The 17,273-nt window shown below is 37.1% G+C and overlaps 1 protein-coding gene across 2 annotated transcripts in view; it reads right to left on the reverse strand.

Annotated features, from left to right (window-relative positions):
- Positions 1–9,430: 9,430 nt before the first annotated feature.
- The window catches only part of HEATR5A (HEAT repeat containing 5A), a gene marked incomplete at both ends in the record, with an annotated part of 101,240 nt that continues 93,397 nt past the window's right edge, over positions 9,431–17,273 (reverse strand). Inside the window, 4 exons of one of the 2 annotated variants that reach the window (XM_079698964.1) lie at positions 9,431–9,738; positions 10,028–10,241; positions 11,371–11,522; positions 16,538–16,762. In XM_079698964.1, coding sequence (XP_079555090.1) covers positions 9,431–9,738; positions 10,028–10,241; positions 11,371–11,522; positions 16,538–16,762 — 899 coding nt within the window. Of the gene's footprint in view, positions 9,739–10,027; positions 10,242–11,370; positions 11,526–16,537; positions 16,763–17,273 lie in introns of both variants that reach the window. The other variant, XM_079698963.1, reaches the window with a different exon arrangement.

Below are 17,273 nucleotides of genomic sequence, written 5' to 3' on the forward strand. Positions count from 1 at the left end.
CACACCACAATGAAGAGCAGCCCCCACTCGCTGCAACTAGAGAAAGCCCACGTGCAGCAACAAAGACCCAACGCAGCCAAAAATAAATAAATGAAAGAAAGAAAGAAAACAGAAGGACTGTGCAAAGATGGAGAGACCTATGTGTACAGGTTGGCTGAGCAACACTGCAGCAGGGGACACGTAGAAATACAATATGGGGTATAAACACCAAAGAGAAGGGTACAGTATTTCCCTGTCCTCAAAGAGTGTGGTAATGACTATGTAATGAAAATTATATCACCTGATGTTCATGGTTATATGTTTTCCAAGGACTTCAAAAGAACCTAACTCCCAGCAGTATTTGTCCTTCTAGGTCTGAGATCTGCCCTGTTTTTCTTACCAGTTTTCTCCCCTGGATACTGAGTTTTCAATAAAGTAGCATAAATTACTAGGGATCATTAGTCTGTTATACCTAGATCTTTATGATCTCTTATCTAAACACTGCTGTATCCCATTCAATGCTATAGTCTTCTCACCTGCAAGAGGAACTGGTGGTATCTGTATGAGGGAACAGAAAAAGCATTAGGAATGTGACTGGCTGATGATTAAGTCTAGAGAAATGACTGTTGGAAACAAAGGTCCAGGAACATTATTTATTGTGGCCATCTTCAGCAATTCATTTTGTGGGGTAGTGCTAGGCACTTGAATTCTTTTAGCTGGGATGGAACTCAAGGAAGTGGCACATGGAAAGGGAGCAGCATAGACAAAATGGAAGTGACTAAGGTGTTTTGACACCCATTAAGATGGGTGTTAACTCTCAAAATAGAAGCCAGATAACTACTTTTCTATTCCACCACACCTTTTCCTGCTGGTGACCAGACAGAGTTACCTTTTCTTCTGACTAATCCCTAAAAACACAGGTGAACAGAGGCATAGCTGACCTACTTTGTAAATACTTACTATAGTGTTAATCAGCAAATTTACTGCAGGCAGAGGTCAAGTGACCTCACAGCCATTCTGCTTTAGGCTGAAAGCCACAATGGGAGCTGACCTTAGTTAGGGTAGTGCTGCTTGAAAAATGGACTTGTGACCACCCATCAGAAGCAAGAAGCAAGATGAGAAACAAGCGTTGTTTAAAAATGCAAATTATTGGACCATACCCCAGACATTCTGAATCTGATTTTCTTTTTAAATAAACTTTACAATTTAGAATAGTTTTAATTTTTTAATTTTTTAAAAATTTACTTATTTTATTTTTGGCTGCCTTGGGTCTTTGTTGCTGCATGTGGGTTTTCTCTAGTTGCAGCGAGCGGGGGCTGCTTTTCGTTGCGGTGTGCAGGCTTCTCATTGCAGTGGCTTCTCTTGTTGCGGAGCACGGGCTCTAGGCACGTGGGCTTCAGTAGTTTTGGCGCGTGGGCTCAGTAGTTGTGGCTAACAGGCTCTAGAGCGCAGGCTTAGTAGTTGCGGCGCACGGGCTTAGCTGCCCTGCAGCATGTGGGATCTTCCCGGACCAGGGTTTGAACCCGTGTCCCCAGCATTGGTGGGCGGATTCTTAAGCACTGTGCCACCAGGGAAGCCCTAGAATAGTTTTAGATTTACAGAAAAGTTGTGAAGGTAGTACAGAGTTGCCATATACCAAACACTCGGTTTTGCCTGTTATTAACATATTATGTTAATATGGTACATTTCAACTAGTGAACCAATATTGATGCTTTATTATTAACTAAAGTTCATACTGTATTCAGATAGCCTTAGTTTTTACCTAACGTCCCATTTCTGTTGCAGGATCCCATCCAGAATACGATACATTTTCGTCTCCTTAGGCCCTCCTTGGTTGTGATAGTTTTTCAGACTTTCCTTGTTCTTGATGACCTTGATGGTTTTGGAAAGCACTGGCCAAGTGTTTCATAGAATACTCTTCAATTCGGATTTGCCTGATGTTTTTCTCATAATTAGACTGGGATTATGGGTTAATTAGACTGGGGTTATGGGTTTTTGGAAAGAAGACCACAGAGGTAAAGTGCCATTCTCATCATATCAAGGGGACATACTATCAACATGACTTATAATTGTTGATGTTAATCTTGATCACCTGACTAAGGTAGTGTTTTAAGATTTCTCCAATGTAAAGTTATTCTTTCCTCCCCCCCCTTTTTTAATATTCTAAATTTATTTATTATTTTAATAATAATTATTATTTTTTGTCTGTGCTGGGTCTTCATTGCTGCATGTGGGCTTTTCTCTAGTTGTGGCAAGCGGGGCTACTCTTCGTTGCAGTGCACAGGCTTCTCATTGTGGTAGCTTCTCTTGTTGCGGAGCACAGGCTCTAGGTGCGCGGGCTCAGTAGTTGTGGTGCACGGGCTTCTCATTGCAGTGGCTTCTCTTGTCGCAGAGCATGGGCTCTAGGCTTGTGGGCTTCAGTAGTCGTGGCTCGCGGGCTCTAGAGTACAGGCTCAGTAGTTGTGGCACACGGGCTTAGCTGCCCCGTGGCATGTGGAATCTTCTGGGACCAGGGCTCAAACCTTTGTCCCCTGCATTGGCAGGTGGATTCTTTTTTTTTTTTTATAAATTTATTTATTTACATTTATTTATTTATTTATTGTTGGCTGTGTTGGGTCTTTGTTGCTGCGCACGGACTTCTCATTGCGAGGGCTTCTCTTGCTGCGGAGCATGGGCTCTAGGTGCGTGGGCTTCAGTAGTTGTGGCACGTGGGCTCAGTAGTTGTGGCACGTGGGCTCAGTAGTTGTGGCACACGGGCTTAGTTGCTCCGCGGCATGTGGGATCTTCCTGGACCAGAACTCGAACCCGTGTCTCCTGCACTGGCAGGCGGATTCTTAACCACCGTGCCACCAGGGAAGTCCTCCCCCTTTTTTCGAAAGGAAATTACTATGTGCAACCCACACTTGAGGGGTGGGGAGTTAGGTTTCATAAATTATTTGCAATTCTTCTACATGGGAGATTTGTCTATTTTCCACCATTTATTTATTCAATAATTTATATTAGGATAGACTCATGGACATTTATTTTATACTTTTATATGTCCCCATTGTTGAGTTTTTTTATTTTTAATTTTTCTATTAAAACCACTGCCCCACCAGGGAAGCCCACTAACTCCTTTTTTAAAACTTGAGATATAAATCGGTGTGAGTTCTCTAGCTGCCATTACAAAGTACCACAATCTCGTTTTAAACAACAGAAACTTATTCTCTCATAGTTCTGAAAGCTAAAACCTCAAATCAAGGTGTTGACAGGTCATGTTCCCTCCAAAGCCTCTAGGGGAGGATCTTGCTTCTCCACCTTCTGGTAGGCCAAGGCATTTCACGGCTGTGGCAGCATAATTTCAGCTCTGCCTCCATCTTCACATGTCTGTCTTCCTGTGTCTGTGTGTCTCCTTGTCTTCCAATGGCATTGTCCTCTTCTTACAAGGACACTAGTCAAATTGGATTAAGGTCCCACCCTACTCCAATATGACTTCACTGTAACTATTTACATTTGTAATGACCCTATTTTCAAATAAGGTCACATTCTGAGGTACTAGGGCTTAAGACATCTATTGGGGAGACATAATTCAACCCATTACAAATTCACATACCACAGAATTCATCCCTTTAAAGTGTACTATTCTGTGGTTTTTACTATATTCACATGGTTATGCAACCAACACCACTATATAATTCCAGAACCTTTTCCACATTCCAAAAAGAAACCCCATACCCATTAGCAGTCACCTTCCCCTCCAATCTTCCCCAGCTCGTGACAACCAGTAATTTACTTTGTTTATATGGATTTGCCTATTCATAAATATTTCAAATCAATGGACATTTCATAAAATGGAACCATATAACAAGAGGCATTTTATGTCTAGCTTATTTCGCTTAGCATACTGTCTTTAAGGTTCATCCACATTGTATCATGTATCAGTACTTCATTCCTTTTATGGCTGAATAATATTCCATTGAATGGATATACCAATTTTGTTTATATATTCATGAGTTGATGGACACTTGGGTTGTTCCCACTTTTTGGCTATTATCAATAATTCTGCTGTGAATATTCATGTACAAGTTTTTGCATGACTGTTTTTAATTCTTTCATACCTAGGAGTGGAATTGCTGGATCATATTGTTAATTATGTTTAATTTTTTGAGAAACTGTCAAACTGTTTCCAAAGCAACTACACTAAATTCTCAGCAGCAATGTAAGAAAGTTCTAATTTCTACACATCCTCCCCAACACTTGTTACTGTCTTTTTGATCACAGCCATCCTAGTGATCAAATGAGGTGGTATCTCATTGTGGTTTTGCATTTCCTTCATGAATGAGGATACTGAGCATCTTTTCATGTATTAGCCATTTGTATATCTTCTTTGGAGAAATGTCTGTTTTAACTCTTTGCCCATTTTATAATTGAGCTGTCTTTTCATTGTTGAGTTTTGAGAGTTCTTTACATATGCTGGATATTCTCTCTCTATATATATATATTTAGATATGATTTGCAAATTTTTTTCTCCCATTCTGTGGGTTGTCTTTTCACTTTCTTATAATGTTGTTGTTGTTTTAATATTTATTTATTTTGGCTGCATCGGGTCTTAGTTGCGGCACGCAGGATCTTCATTGCAGCATGCAGACTTCTTAGTTGTGGCATGCATGCGGGATTTAGTTCCCCAACCAGGGATAAAACCCAGGCCCCCTGCATTGGGAACGCAGAGTCTTACCCACTGGACCACCAGGGAAGTCCCATCTTTTCACTTTCTTGACGGTGTCCTTTGAAGCACAAAAGTTCTTAATTTTGATGAAGTCCAATTTATCTTTGGACTTCAAAGATAAAGCCACTTGTGCTTTAGGTGTCATATGTAAGATAAATGATTTAGGCATGTGTTTGCCCAGAGACAGACAGTAGGTGATTTCTGGAAGTTCCAGTACTATATTAAGAATATAAATCAAACAACTAAAGAAACATTTTCATATTGTAGAAAATTCTACAAAAATTTTTATACAAAATTGAGAAATCAGAATGGTCACATTATTACTGAAAAGATAAAGCATTTGCAATGAAAACTATAGCAAATGGCAGAGTCACAATACAGCTGACTGGGGAATAGGAAGTACATGTTCTAACCATTTCTCATCTGATATTGACTCACAAGAGTGTGTTGACTGCTGAAACAAAAGCATTTCCATAATTTAGCAAATCTGTTTTTATGAAGTTTTTGTGTTTACACGAAGGCCTAGATGATGTGTTTCTAGTACCTGACACTACTAGGGAGGAAAAGGTAGGAGAAAACAAGTCACCCTGGCAATTCAGGGAGCAGTGAGCACTCTTCCAGCATTTGATTGCAAACTACCAGGCCCAAAGCTTTGTTAAGATTAGAAACAAGTAACTAACAGAGAAATATTTGGACTTATAGGCCTGTTGTTCACCAGAGAGCATCAGTTTTGGTTACATATGAATGTTGGTTTTTTTTTTTCCTGAGGACACTTGTACTAGCCCAATAACAACACTAACAGAATTGCTTTTGCTGTGTCATTGGAATACTTTAAATTGCTTTAAAAAATATCTCACTTGTTTTGTTCTTTCTTGGAATGTTTTATGTTATAAAGCAGTCCACTACTGCTGATAGGTGTGTGTATATGCATATATGTGTGTGTGTGTGTGTGTGTGTGTATATATATATATATATTTTTTTTTTTGCATATAAAGTTTTTTTGCATCTAGATTTTTTTTCAGAGAAAAGTATTAATTTTGATCCCATTAAGCAAAACATTGTCAACATTAGTTTTTCATTGGTAGCAATGACCTCTTAAATTTTCTTAAAAAAATAGAATCCTTTAAAAAAATATTTTCTGAAATACTTTGTCAGAGAACGATATGTGGACATGTGCTAAGAATGCCTATCAAGTAATTAGAATTTTCTCCAAGTAGTCAGTGGAATCATTTTATAATTTCCTAAGTAGAATAGCGCAGGAGTCCTGAGCAAACAGAAAGGCAATTAAAGGAAGCTAGCTCCTTTGAATTTACAGAACCTAGGATTGTATTTGTGGTCTGTACTGGATACATTCCAGCTCTATATCACAACACAAAATTTCCCATTTCCTCAAAGCTAAAAGCCGAGGCATCAGTTAAATAGACTGATAAACAGAAAAGTCAAGATAGGCACAGTTCATTAAACTGTCAGCCAGCAGTTGAATAACCATATTTCTGATAAATTGAGGTCTTGCAAGGGTTAACAAGTTATTCGTAAAGAGGAAAGTACATTCAATTGATGGAGAAAATGCAATATATATAATTACCTTGATTCTACAATTATGTTAACGGGACTCTGAAAGATACATATAGGCAGACTGCTGAAGCTTTAGGACTGTTAGCATAATATAATCATTAAACGGCCAGAAATGATTCAACATTTTAACTATAGTTTTTGGGTAGTATAGATTTTATTTCATATATTGTTAGTTTTGTATTAACATTATCATAGTTTATTAGCTTGAGGGTTGAAATTTCTTCCCTCAAAATGCAAACTAATATTGTAATAAAAAGACAAAGCGAATTCTTCTCTTCAAAATTAATGTTACAAAAGACTCTTAGGTTATACATTTATTCCGTCAAGTAAGTATTATTCTCTAAGCCTGTACCATATGATATTCCTTCCAGGAAGTCCATCTCAGAAGCGTCAGTTTTCTTCCCTGGGTTCCCATAGCACTATCCTTGTATCTCTTTTATAGCTCTTATTTGTATCTTTTAAAGTGCCTTAATGTTCCTTTTAGGTGGACGGTGAAGTTTGATTTATAGAAGTAGAAATTTTGCTTCGGATGCTCTATTTATAGAAATCTGGTCTTTCCGATGTTACTTTATAAGTCTTTCCATGATAAGCTTTTAAACAGTGGGTTAAATAAAAGACTCAACTAGTAGTTTGGGCTGTATTTCTTCCCTTAGAAAAACATAAAGCTCAAGCAAATATTATATATACCACTTTGTTTCATCCAAATTGCTCAACACATTTAATTTGTAAAGAATTACCAAGTTAAAGTGCAACTGCTTTATAACAACTGGAGACTTGTTAAAATAAAACAGATGTAAAGAATTTTTGATGTGTTTTTCAGTCTTAACTATTCACCTTTAAACAAATCAGAACTTATATCAACAACTAATCATGTAATCATTATTCCCATTGAAATTGTAGATGTCACAAATTTTTCCCACTTTTTCCTGCTGTATTAGCCAGAAAACTTTTGGTGGCAATTTGGAGAAATATTAAATGAAAATATCTTCAACTAGGAGTGAAGAAAGCTCTGAAAGGAATGTGGAACAGTGAAAGAAGAGAAAAGCTTTACCTTGATAGAATCTGGACCACCAACGGACCTTTTCTGTCTGTAGCTTGGAACCTGGGATCAGAAAGGTGGGTTCAAGTCTCAGCTGTTAAGCCTTAATTTCTGTATCAGTAAGGGTATCTTTACTAATTCAATATTGTATTAAACAAGATGATATATTAAAAAAAGCCTATAGAATTGTGCCCAACTCAAAGTTCCTAATTCCATGACACTGGACATATTTTTTCATAACTATTGATATTCATATAGCACCTTTAAATCCAGACAATTCAGGATACCAGGTCACTAAATGACGAGCAGAAATCTTAATGTTTAAGAACAAACTAAATGAAACAAAACACAAAACAATACAAAAGAAACAAAAAAATCAAAAAACTATATCCTGAGAATATCCCAGTCCAGCATTTGCCTTGGCAAAGGAATAAATTTCTGAGCTCAAATTCATCGTACACCAGTACAGTTCAACAGTTTTTTAAGTGTCTAGTTGATGCCACACAGGCAGTTACAGAAGACAAAATTTCTCCCTTTGAGACACAGTCTAAAAGGGATTATTAAAATGCAGTGTGATGTTCAATGCATAAAAGAATATATAAAGTACTGCAGGAACACAGATGAAGAAGCAGTTACATTTGCTTGGTTTGAGAGGAGAGTAAGAAGCGTTAAGGAGTTATCAAGGGGAAGTGACATTTAAACCAGGCCTAAAAGGACTGGGAGTCAGCCAGATAAGAACAAGGGAGAGAAGGGCATTCAGGTGAAGGAAACAATAATGAGTATACAAATTCATAGAGATAATTAGAAAGACAAAGAATGCAAACCATTGCAAAGAATGTTCCAAAGAAAGGGCTCCTCTCAGAAAACAGGCTAAGTTTCAGAGAAAATATTATTTGCTCCACAGAAATGATTTTCTGGACTCTGTGAGACTAACCAGCCACCTTTTGTGAGTAAAATAATTTCAAATACAAGAATGATAAAGAAAATTAGCTTTATTTATGTAAATTAGAAAAATTGATTGTAGTGTTAGAATTTGTCAAATGTTTTTATTCTGAACGATTTACAAGTGTATTTATATACAAACATAATAAAATAGAGTACCATCACATTGCTTTCGCTTGACTCCAAGTGCCTCTCCATTCTGAACATGCCCCTCTCACTTCAGGTTTTAATTTTTAACAGGGAAATGCTTTGTTCTGACACAGTGCTTGATTCACATAGTATAACACTGAAGTGGAAGGAGAGTCAATGATCATCAACAATTAAAAATTATCCTTCAACCAGTATGACTTTATCATTAGATTTTTTCTATATTAAAATGTTTCATGTTAAAAAAAACATACTTGTATTCACTGAGCATCTAAATCTAATATAGATTCTAATATAGATTCATATTAAACTCATTGGTATGAATGTTTGCCATAAATGAAAATGAAGAAAATTATTAGGAACAGAGGTAAAAGAAAATCCATGTGAGAAATTGAAGTGGAAATGCCCTATTCTATTTAAAATGACTAAAATTTCAATTTTCTGAACTCAATACAAATAAAACCAATAGATGGTAAAAAGCCATGATATTTATAGACACCAAATCTTAAGTCACACTGTATAGGGCCTTAATTAATTTGTACTATTACATATTTTAGATAATTTTAAACCAAGTTTCCTAAATAGCTTTCCAATCATTTATGTTGTTTGAGAAATCCAAGAAAGTCTAATACAATTATTGAATAAGGCCGAATTTTAAACTGGCAATTGAGATACAATATAAATGCAGATAATTTATATTAGAGTCAAATTTATATCTGTCATAGTACTATGTGTGTAGGGACTATTAGAAGAAATAAATTTTGTTTTTAAAGCAGTGGTTGGTTTTCTAAGTTTAGTTCTTTAGCACTTTATTGAAATTCCTGGCAAGAATTCTGACAGAGCTCTGTGATTTTATTATATGAAAGAAAGAAAAAAAGAAACCCACAAAAAATGTTAAGTTTGCTGTGACTTTTCAAAGCTATTTAAGTTAAAACAAACAGCCTCCAAGTGCACTTGTGTCTAAAATGCCACTTTTGCCCCCAAAGTGAAAGAAATGATCAAGTATTGTGTTAAGGTGCTTACTGTTCAAAAAAAAAGAGAAATCAGAGGAAGTTGGTCTTTAATTGAATGCTTGAATTCTTTCCAGAGTTCTTAGTATGTTTAGATGTTGGTATCTTGAGTTTGACACTTTCTTGATTGCCCTTTATAGCAGCTTCAAGGCGGGCTTTCAAGGCTGGAGAGGAAGCCATTACACTTTTAAAAACTGATGAATACTGAGGCCCAATCTGCATGAGATTTTGCAAAGCAAAGTCATGCAGATTTCTCATTATGGAAGTTGCTGATCCCAGAGCATTCTCATCCAAAAGGAAGGAAATGAGGATGGGCAGAAGACAGGCCACCAGCTGAGAACCTGGAAAGTAAACAAATGATGTAAGCCCCAGGTTCAGGGATGTAAATGTTTCTTATACACTTGATCTGGACATATTTCCCCCACTTGAAGGGAAGCAGTTCTTCCAATCTCTTCTCCCAAATTAATACAAAACAGTATCAATACTTGGGATTAACATCAACACCTGCCTTTCCACGAGTGTGAAAATATAATGCTAAGTGACTAATGGGATGTTTTACATTTTAAATAACATTAAATTTCTGATTTTGGACAGATTCTGATTTAGTATGCATTTAGTGCTAGCACTTACGATGCTGTTCCTCAGCAATGGCTACCAGTGCTTCCAAGACCTTTATGCCTTCTTGAAAGATCTGAAGCTCAGTAGTGTCTTCAGGTTTCCTTTTGTCTATCTCCTGCAGTTTTTCCACGATAGAGGATACTAAAGAGTAAATGTACGGGTAGGAAACAGCTGGATTCGGATACTGAAAAATGGAAAGTAGGAGCTGATAGGTCTTGATTTGTACCTAATCAGAAAAAAAGACAAAAATAGTATAAACTGTAAATATAAATTTACATTTATATTAAAATTAAGTTTTAATGTAAATTTTTAAAGTAAATTAAAAAATGTAAATGAAAAAAACTTAAAGCCTCCCCTCCCACACTTAAATTTATTTTATTTCTAATTTATCTTTAATTTTGGAAGTCCAAGCACTAACAGGTATTCAGACTTGCATGCTAACACTGGTTGTGACAGCTTGGAGTGGGAATAAAGTGGTTAATTTTTCTTCTTTTGACTAGTTCCCATTTCCCCCCTCATTTGTCTCTCTATAATGTAAAAAATCAAACAAACACACAAACTTGAAAAATATCTTGGAGATTTTGGAAAATGTTTTAGATGAAAATCACATATATTTGATGCTATGAAGGTTTTAAGGAACCATGTCTGGACCATATTAATTATGTGTCATCACATACTGGAGGCACCACTTTGAGACTGCTACATAAAGCTCCTGTTAGGCTAGAGGAAACAAATAGGACAGGAGAACAAAAGGAGATGACTATACATCCAATATATAAACCATCCTTTATTCAATTCATTGTGATATTTGAATGATTATTTTTTTCTGAGAGAAAATCTGGTTACTAAATTTTAGGAGTCTATTTGTGATCATGTGCTACAAACTTATTTTGTACCACATAACAGCATAGGAATTTAATTTAGCAAATAAAAGGGCCAGAAAGGAATGGGATTAATTTGTATATGCTGCTTTTGAAACAGGTCCCATTATTTTACGGTCATATACTGAAGGCACATGCTAGAGTCTTCCTTCCTTTTTTTTTGAAAGGAAATCCACTGAAGTTCTAGGGATATATCAATTTTAAGATGCCCCTATTTCAAATTTAGGTATTTTTAAAAAAATTTTTTTAAAAACATTTTATCTTTCTCCAACTAACTACATTCCGTCCTCAGGGCCAAAAAACAAGACCATTATTATTTGACTTTGTCAACCCAAGAATATGAATTAATCCAAACCTAAAAATAAAAAATTTCAGTCTGGTACTTTCTGTTGGAATCAACAAAATCATAAGGAAAAGTTTTGCAAAAGCCTAAACATGTTCCTATTACAAACATCATCTTCTAAAGACATTTACCATAGGATCTTTTATCTCAAGAGTAGCCTTAAATTTCTCAATACAGCGCTTCTGAAGGCATGGGATCGTAGTTACTTCTGGACTGGTAGACAAAGTAAATACTGTGATAGCAGTAAGCAGACTGACTTCATCAAGTTCTTGGTGTGTTCCAGCTACTAAAAAGAAATAATCTATGAGAAACAGATCCCAACACTGTCATATTTACTGTTTTATAGAGCTGTGAAGCTGTCTCTAGTTTGGTAGTAATTTCTTTTGTGTACCTAAGGATTACGGACAATAATACTGACTGACTGACTAAGAATCCTGGCAAACGCTGTAGCTTTAAAATATGCATTTTAAATAATTCTAGAGTCAAGAATTACCAAAGAAATTATAATCTTCATAAGTAAAGACATCAGTAAATACTTATATACATTTACTAGGAATATGCATTAACTAGTTATGTGACTTCGGATATTTAACCCCATCTTTAGTTTTCTCATCTGTAAAATGAAAGTAACAGTACTTAAATTTATAAGGTTATGAGGATTAAATGAGTTAATCCTCGCAAAGCATTCAGAATAGCATGTTGCACATAATGCTCAATATAAATTAGCTGTTATTATTTTTATTGTGGAGAAATACAGAAATGCTTGGACAGTTTTTTCTTTGTTAAGTTTAAAGTATTCATATTTTGATAATACATGTGTCAAGCGAAAATAACTTAGCACTTTGTTTGCTACATAATACCATTTCTTAACAGTACAGAAAAATTTGAAAATATCTGTGTGCACCACAGTCATTTAAAGGAATTTTCTACTGGATGTAATTTACTTTATTTCCCAAAGTCATACTCTCATTAAATAATTTTAATGAACCTGTTGTGGAAAATCAATGTTATTTGAAAAGGAAAAGGTGTGGCAAATTCAACTCATTAAATTGTGTAAGAATGGATTGCTACTTATGAAAAAAATTACATATATATGTAGAAGGTTTGGTAACATTCACTCATCAAATACTTAAGAAACATTTTCTATGTGCCAGCACTCTTTTTGGCACTGAGAATACAATTTACAGAGAAGATACAGAATATACCAAGAAGTAAATAAAGGATTTCAGCTAGTCACAAGGTTTGTGAACATAAAAAATATATTAAGAGATAATAGAAAGCAACCCAGGAGTTGCTACATTGGGCGGTCAGAGAAGGGTTTAGGAAATTAGTGTTTGAGCTAACACCTGAGACACAGCAGCAATGAAAGCAAAATACTATGGATGGGTAGGATTTATTTTATAAAAATAATTTGAATAATTTTAAGGTAAAATAGGTGCATGGTAAACATTTAAATTATGACAGTATTATTATAAGTACTTTATATTTAATCCTCATTAGCATCATGAGGTAGGTACACTTACTTCCCCTATTTTATGGATGAGAAACTGAGGAACGGAAATTCAGTCATTTGCCCAAATCACACAGTTAGTAAGGCATTCAGTTTGATTCCAGAAAGCATACTGTTAACCATGATGCCATAGTGCTTCACATACAGCCAAGTTATATTTAGTCATTTAGAGCAACTTGAAACTACAACAGCTAGTCTGTTAGTAAAAATGTCTTTTTATCCTCCGTAAGATAAAGTTCTCCTGGGTTCCTCTTCCCATTTCTTCTAAAATTCCCTTATTCTCCCAGCCCTGCCCAAATTCCTTTATACCCATTCTCTTTTACCTACAATAGATGCAAGGTTCCGTTAGCATTAAGCCCCATGGAGAGGCCTATGTGGTAAGGAACTGAGGCCTCCTGCTAACTAACAGCCAGTGAGAGACTGAGGCCTCTTACCAACAGCCATGATCAAGTCCCCTTGGAAATGGGGTCTTTAGCTGTGACCCTGGCCAACATCTTAACAGTAACCTCAAGAGAGAGACCCCAAGACAGAACCACCCAGCTATGCTGCTCCCCAATTCCTGACCCTCAAAAACTGTCAGGTAACAAATGTTTGTTGTTTGAAGTTACTAAGTTTTGGAGCAATTTGTTATGTAGCAAATGTTTTCCCTATCATGATCAGCTCCTTCCTTAATTCTTCTCAGTAGCTAGTCCAAATCCTCAATGTCCTAACTTCATTCTCTGACAGACAACAGAGAACATGTGTGTGTGTGAACGTGTGTGTGTGTGTGTGTGTGTGTGTGTGTGTGATGAAAGAGGCAAGCTCATCATAACTCAACCTAACAACTTACGCCTATTACTTTCCATCCTACCTCCTTTTCCTCCCTCACACTGGCAGAGGTTCATCCTTCTAAATGTGCTGTGCTAAATGTGCTAAATGTGCTGAATTTTTTTCCTTTCTGCCTAGAAAAGGGATGCTGCTTCCCTCCCTAATAGTTCCAACTCCAACCCCATTTCCACCTTTTTTTCCCCCATAAGCATGAACTCATACTAGAGCCTCATCTAAAAAAAAAATAAAATTCCTTGACCCTGTATCTTCCTTCAGCTCTCTGTCTCCCTGTCAAGAGGAGCCTGTACTTGATCCTCCCCCTCCCTTACTCCTCTCTCGTACCTCAACGCTGTGAGCGTGGTCTCCACAGTGTATTTTACACTGCTGACCACTCTCGAGTCATTAAAACTCTCTTTTCTTTGGCTTCTGTTTCTGCATTATATTCGGAATCTCCTCCCATCTTGTTGCATAAACCCAAGTTAGGTGATTTCAGCCAACCCACTGACAACTCCCAAACATATGCAGTCTAAAACCATCTCTAGCCAGACTTTCTTGAAGCCCAGACCGCTTCATATTTCATTCCACTTGATCATCCTGTAGGCATTTCAAAATAAACTCACTATCTTCCCCTGAAAACCCTCACTTTGGTATTTCTGTTAAGGGCACCATGAACGCTCAACTCACCTTACCCCTTTCAACTCCTAAACCAAACTATCAGTAAATTCTGTTAATACTTGCTAAACATTTTAGTTTTCATTATTTCATTCCTTGTTATCGTTACTGCTACTATCTTGTCTCCAACAGTCTTGCTTTTTTCTCTATACTGCTGCCAGATTGTCTTTAGAAATGCAAATCCCATCACTTTACTCCTGTTTTAAGAACACATGCCTATTAAAGGCAGCCCAAATTACCAATCATGCCAAACCTTCCATCATCTGGCCCCACCTACCATCCAACTTCCATCTCTTTACTAATTACCGTTCACCACCCTCTTACTCTTTCCCCTCAAACCCACACTGTCTTGTTGCTCTACTTGCCGTCCCCAAATGTACCATGCTATTTAGGTCTGCTGGTTTTAGATCAAAATGTTGCGCGAGAATCCTTTTCTTTGTTGTCCATGTGGAGAATGGAGAATGCTTTCTAATCCTTTAAGAAACTGACTGTTTTGAGAAGACTCTTGTGGTAGCTACAGAGGTGTACCACTGAGCTCCCCTTAGTGAGGGTAGGTGCTGCCCAGCTGTGAGGCATGCGGTCAGCTGTTAGCTCCTCAGGGTTGGCCTCAGCCCCCCGAGTTTGCTTGACTGAGATCACAGTCTTCAGGGGGCAGCCACATCTGAGGGAGTGTAGACACTGTTGTCCTATGGGAGGCACTGACAGGCAACATTCAGAGCCGCCCAGCAGGCATGCTGAGCTTTGCTGGATGCTGGTATTGCAGCTTGGCTTCCTTAGCCCAAGATTGCTTTCCCCATTCCCTTCACAGGCCTTGTCCCTTAATAAGTCTCTTGCTCCCCAAACTCCATCTCAGCATGAGCTTCCAGAGAACCCTACTGTGACACTCTGCCTGATTCACTCAAACAGAGCTGACTACTCTTTTTGCCAGTTGTCTTTTTTTTTTAAGGTTTTTTTTGATGTGGACCAATTTTAAAGCCTTTATTGAATTTGTTACAATATTGCTTCTGTTTTCTGTTTTGGTTTTTTGGCCATGAGGCATGTGGGATCTTAGCATCCCAACCAGGGATCCAACCCCATACCCCCTGCACTGGAAAGTGAAGTCTTAACCACTGGGCCACCAGGGAAGTCCCTATCTCCTTTTTTTAGTACTAGAAAGGCAGTGATAAGACATTACTGTTGCCTTCAAGGAGCTCCTATGGTATTAATCATACCTTATGGCACTAGCCTCCCCTAGACTCCCAACTTTGGGCACAAAGTGGGTGGTCAATAAATGCTGAATTCAACTGAAACCTTTTTACCATATAAAATAGAATATGGTGAATTGTGACACTGATAAACAGAACAAAGAAGGCAGGATAGGGACTTCCCTGGTGGTCCAGTGGTTAAGAATCCACCTCCCATGCAGGGGATGTGGGTTCGATCCCTGGTCGGGGAACTAAGATCCCACGTGCCGTGGGGCAGCTAAGCCTGTGCGCTGTAGAGCCCGTGAGCCACGACTAGAGAGCCCTGCACGCTGCAACTACTGAGCCCACGCGCTCTGGAGCCTGTGCACAATTAGAGGGAAACCCACACGCCGCAACAAAAGACCCCATGTGCCACAACTAAGACCTGATGCAGCCAAATAAATATTTTTTTTAAAAAAGGAGATAATTTATAATATGTCTAAACACTTTTTACAATTACCATGACATAATGTTGAAAATAAGACCTACTCAACAATAACAAAGGGAAAAACTAAGTTTAATGGATATTGAACATAATACTAGCTATCATTTATAGATATATGCCAGGTAAAAAGCGAGATGCTTTTCACATGTTATGTTATTGCTCTAACAGTCTCCTGCAGCACAATCTCCTCATTTTGTTAATGACAAAACTAAGGCTCAGAGAAGTTGGATAACTTGTCTAGTCACTTAGCTAGTAGGTCCTGGAGGGACATCAGTCTTGTATTATATTTATAATGCATACCTTATGCAGTTTTCAGTACACTGTGCGTATTAAAGAAGTTCTGTCAGCTAGACATGGATGATACTGTATTTTAAAATTAACATACTATTACATTTGAAGGTCTCTCACTGTCAACATATAGGCTGCCAGTCATTTAATTGCATTAACATTAAAGATACTAAAATGAGACCATAGATATTTTCTATCTACGATACATATCCTCTAAACAAGTATGTAGTGAATTGTGGTCTCCTTTAGGTGAGACTGCCAAACATGATCAAGTAAATAGCTTATTCTCAAAAAACTGTCCCTCTTGCTTTTTAAAACAAACTGAACAACTGCTTCCAAAGAGCCTAAATTACCTGGATCCCAACAGTCAAGAACTGTTGTTAAAGCACTACGGAGAAGGTCAGTCCAAGCAGTATGGCTCTTTTCTGCTCGGGCCATGGGAGAAGATAATATTCCTTTCAGAGCCTGCAGGGAAGCTGCAACTGTTGAAGAAAGCTGGCCCCCAGGTAACTTCACAGCAGTTTCTCTGAGGACTCCAATTGTGAGGTACAGTATAGTAGGGAGGATTGAGATGCTTCCTGTAATGTTTTTAAAAAAGACTATTTCAGTCTATATACAATTCCTCAAAGGAAATCACCAAATGAGTTAGATAATGTCAAAGATTTCTAGCTTTTAAGATTATTCTCCATTAGGGATTATAACTGTTAAGATAATTTAAATAACTTTAAGATTTTAAAGGTTGGATTAAATTTTGGTTATAATTGGAGATGTTATTTAAAGTATATCACAGTACCATTATCCATTGCTGTGTTATTTTGTTTTATTTGGTAGTTGACAAACATTGAATTTATCTTTACTTTTTAGTGTGGTAAAATATATGTAACAAAAAATTTACCAATTTAATCATTTTTAATAGTTCAGTGGCATTAAGTGCATTCACAATGTTGTGCAACCACTATCACTATCCATTTGGATTTATTTTATATTAAACCCTTTTGAAGCAATTTGTAGTGAATCACTCAGTACAAAATATTAAAGTTTCCATGGCCACTAAGTAGTTAAAAAGTCACTTTGTTTAAAGTGAAAGGG

This window comes from Hyperoodon ampullatus (assembly GCF_949752795.1).
Source record: "Hyperoodon ampullatus genome assembly, chromosome: 3".
Classification (NCBI taxonomy): domain Eukaryota; kingdom Metazoa; phylum Chordata; class Mammalia; order Artiodactyla; family Ziphiidae; genus Hyperoodon; species Hyperoodon ampullatus.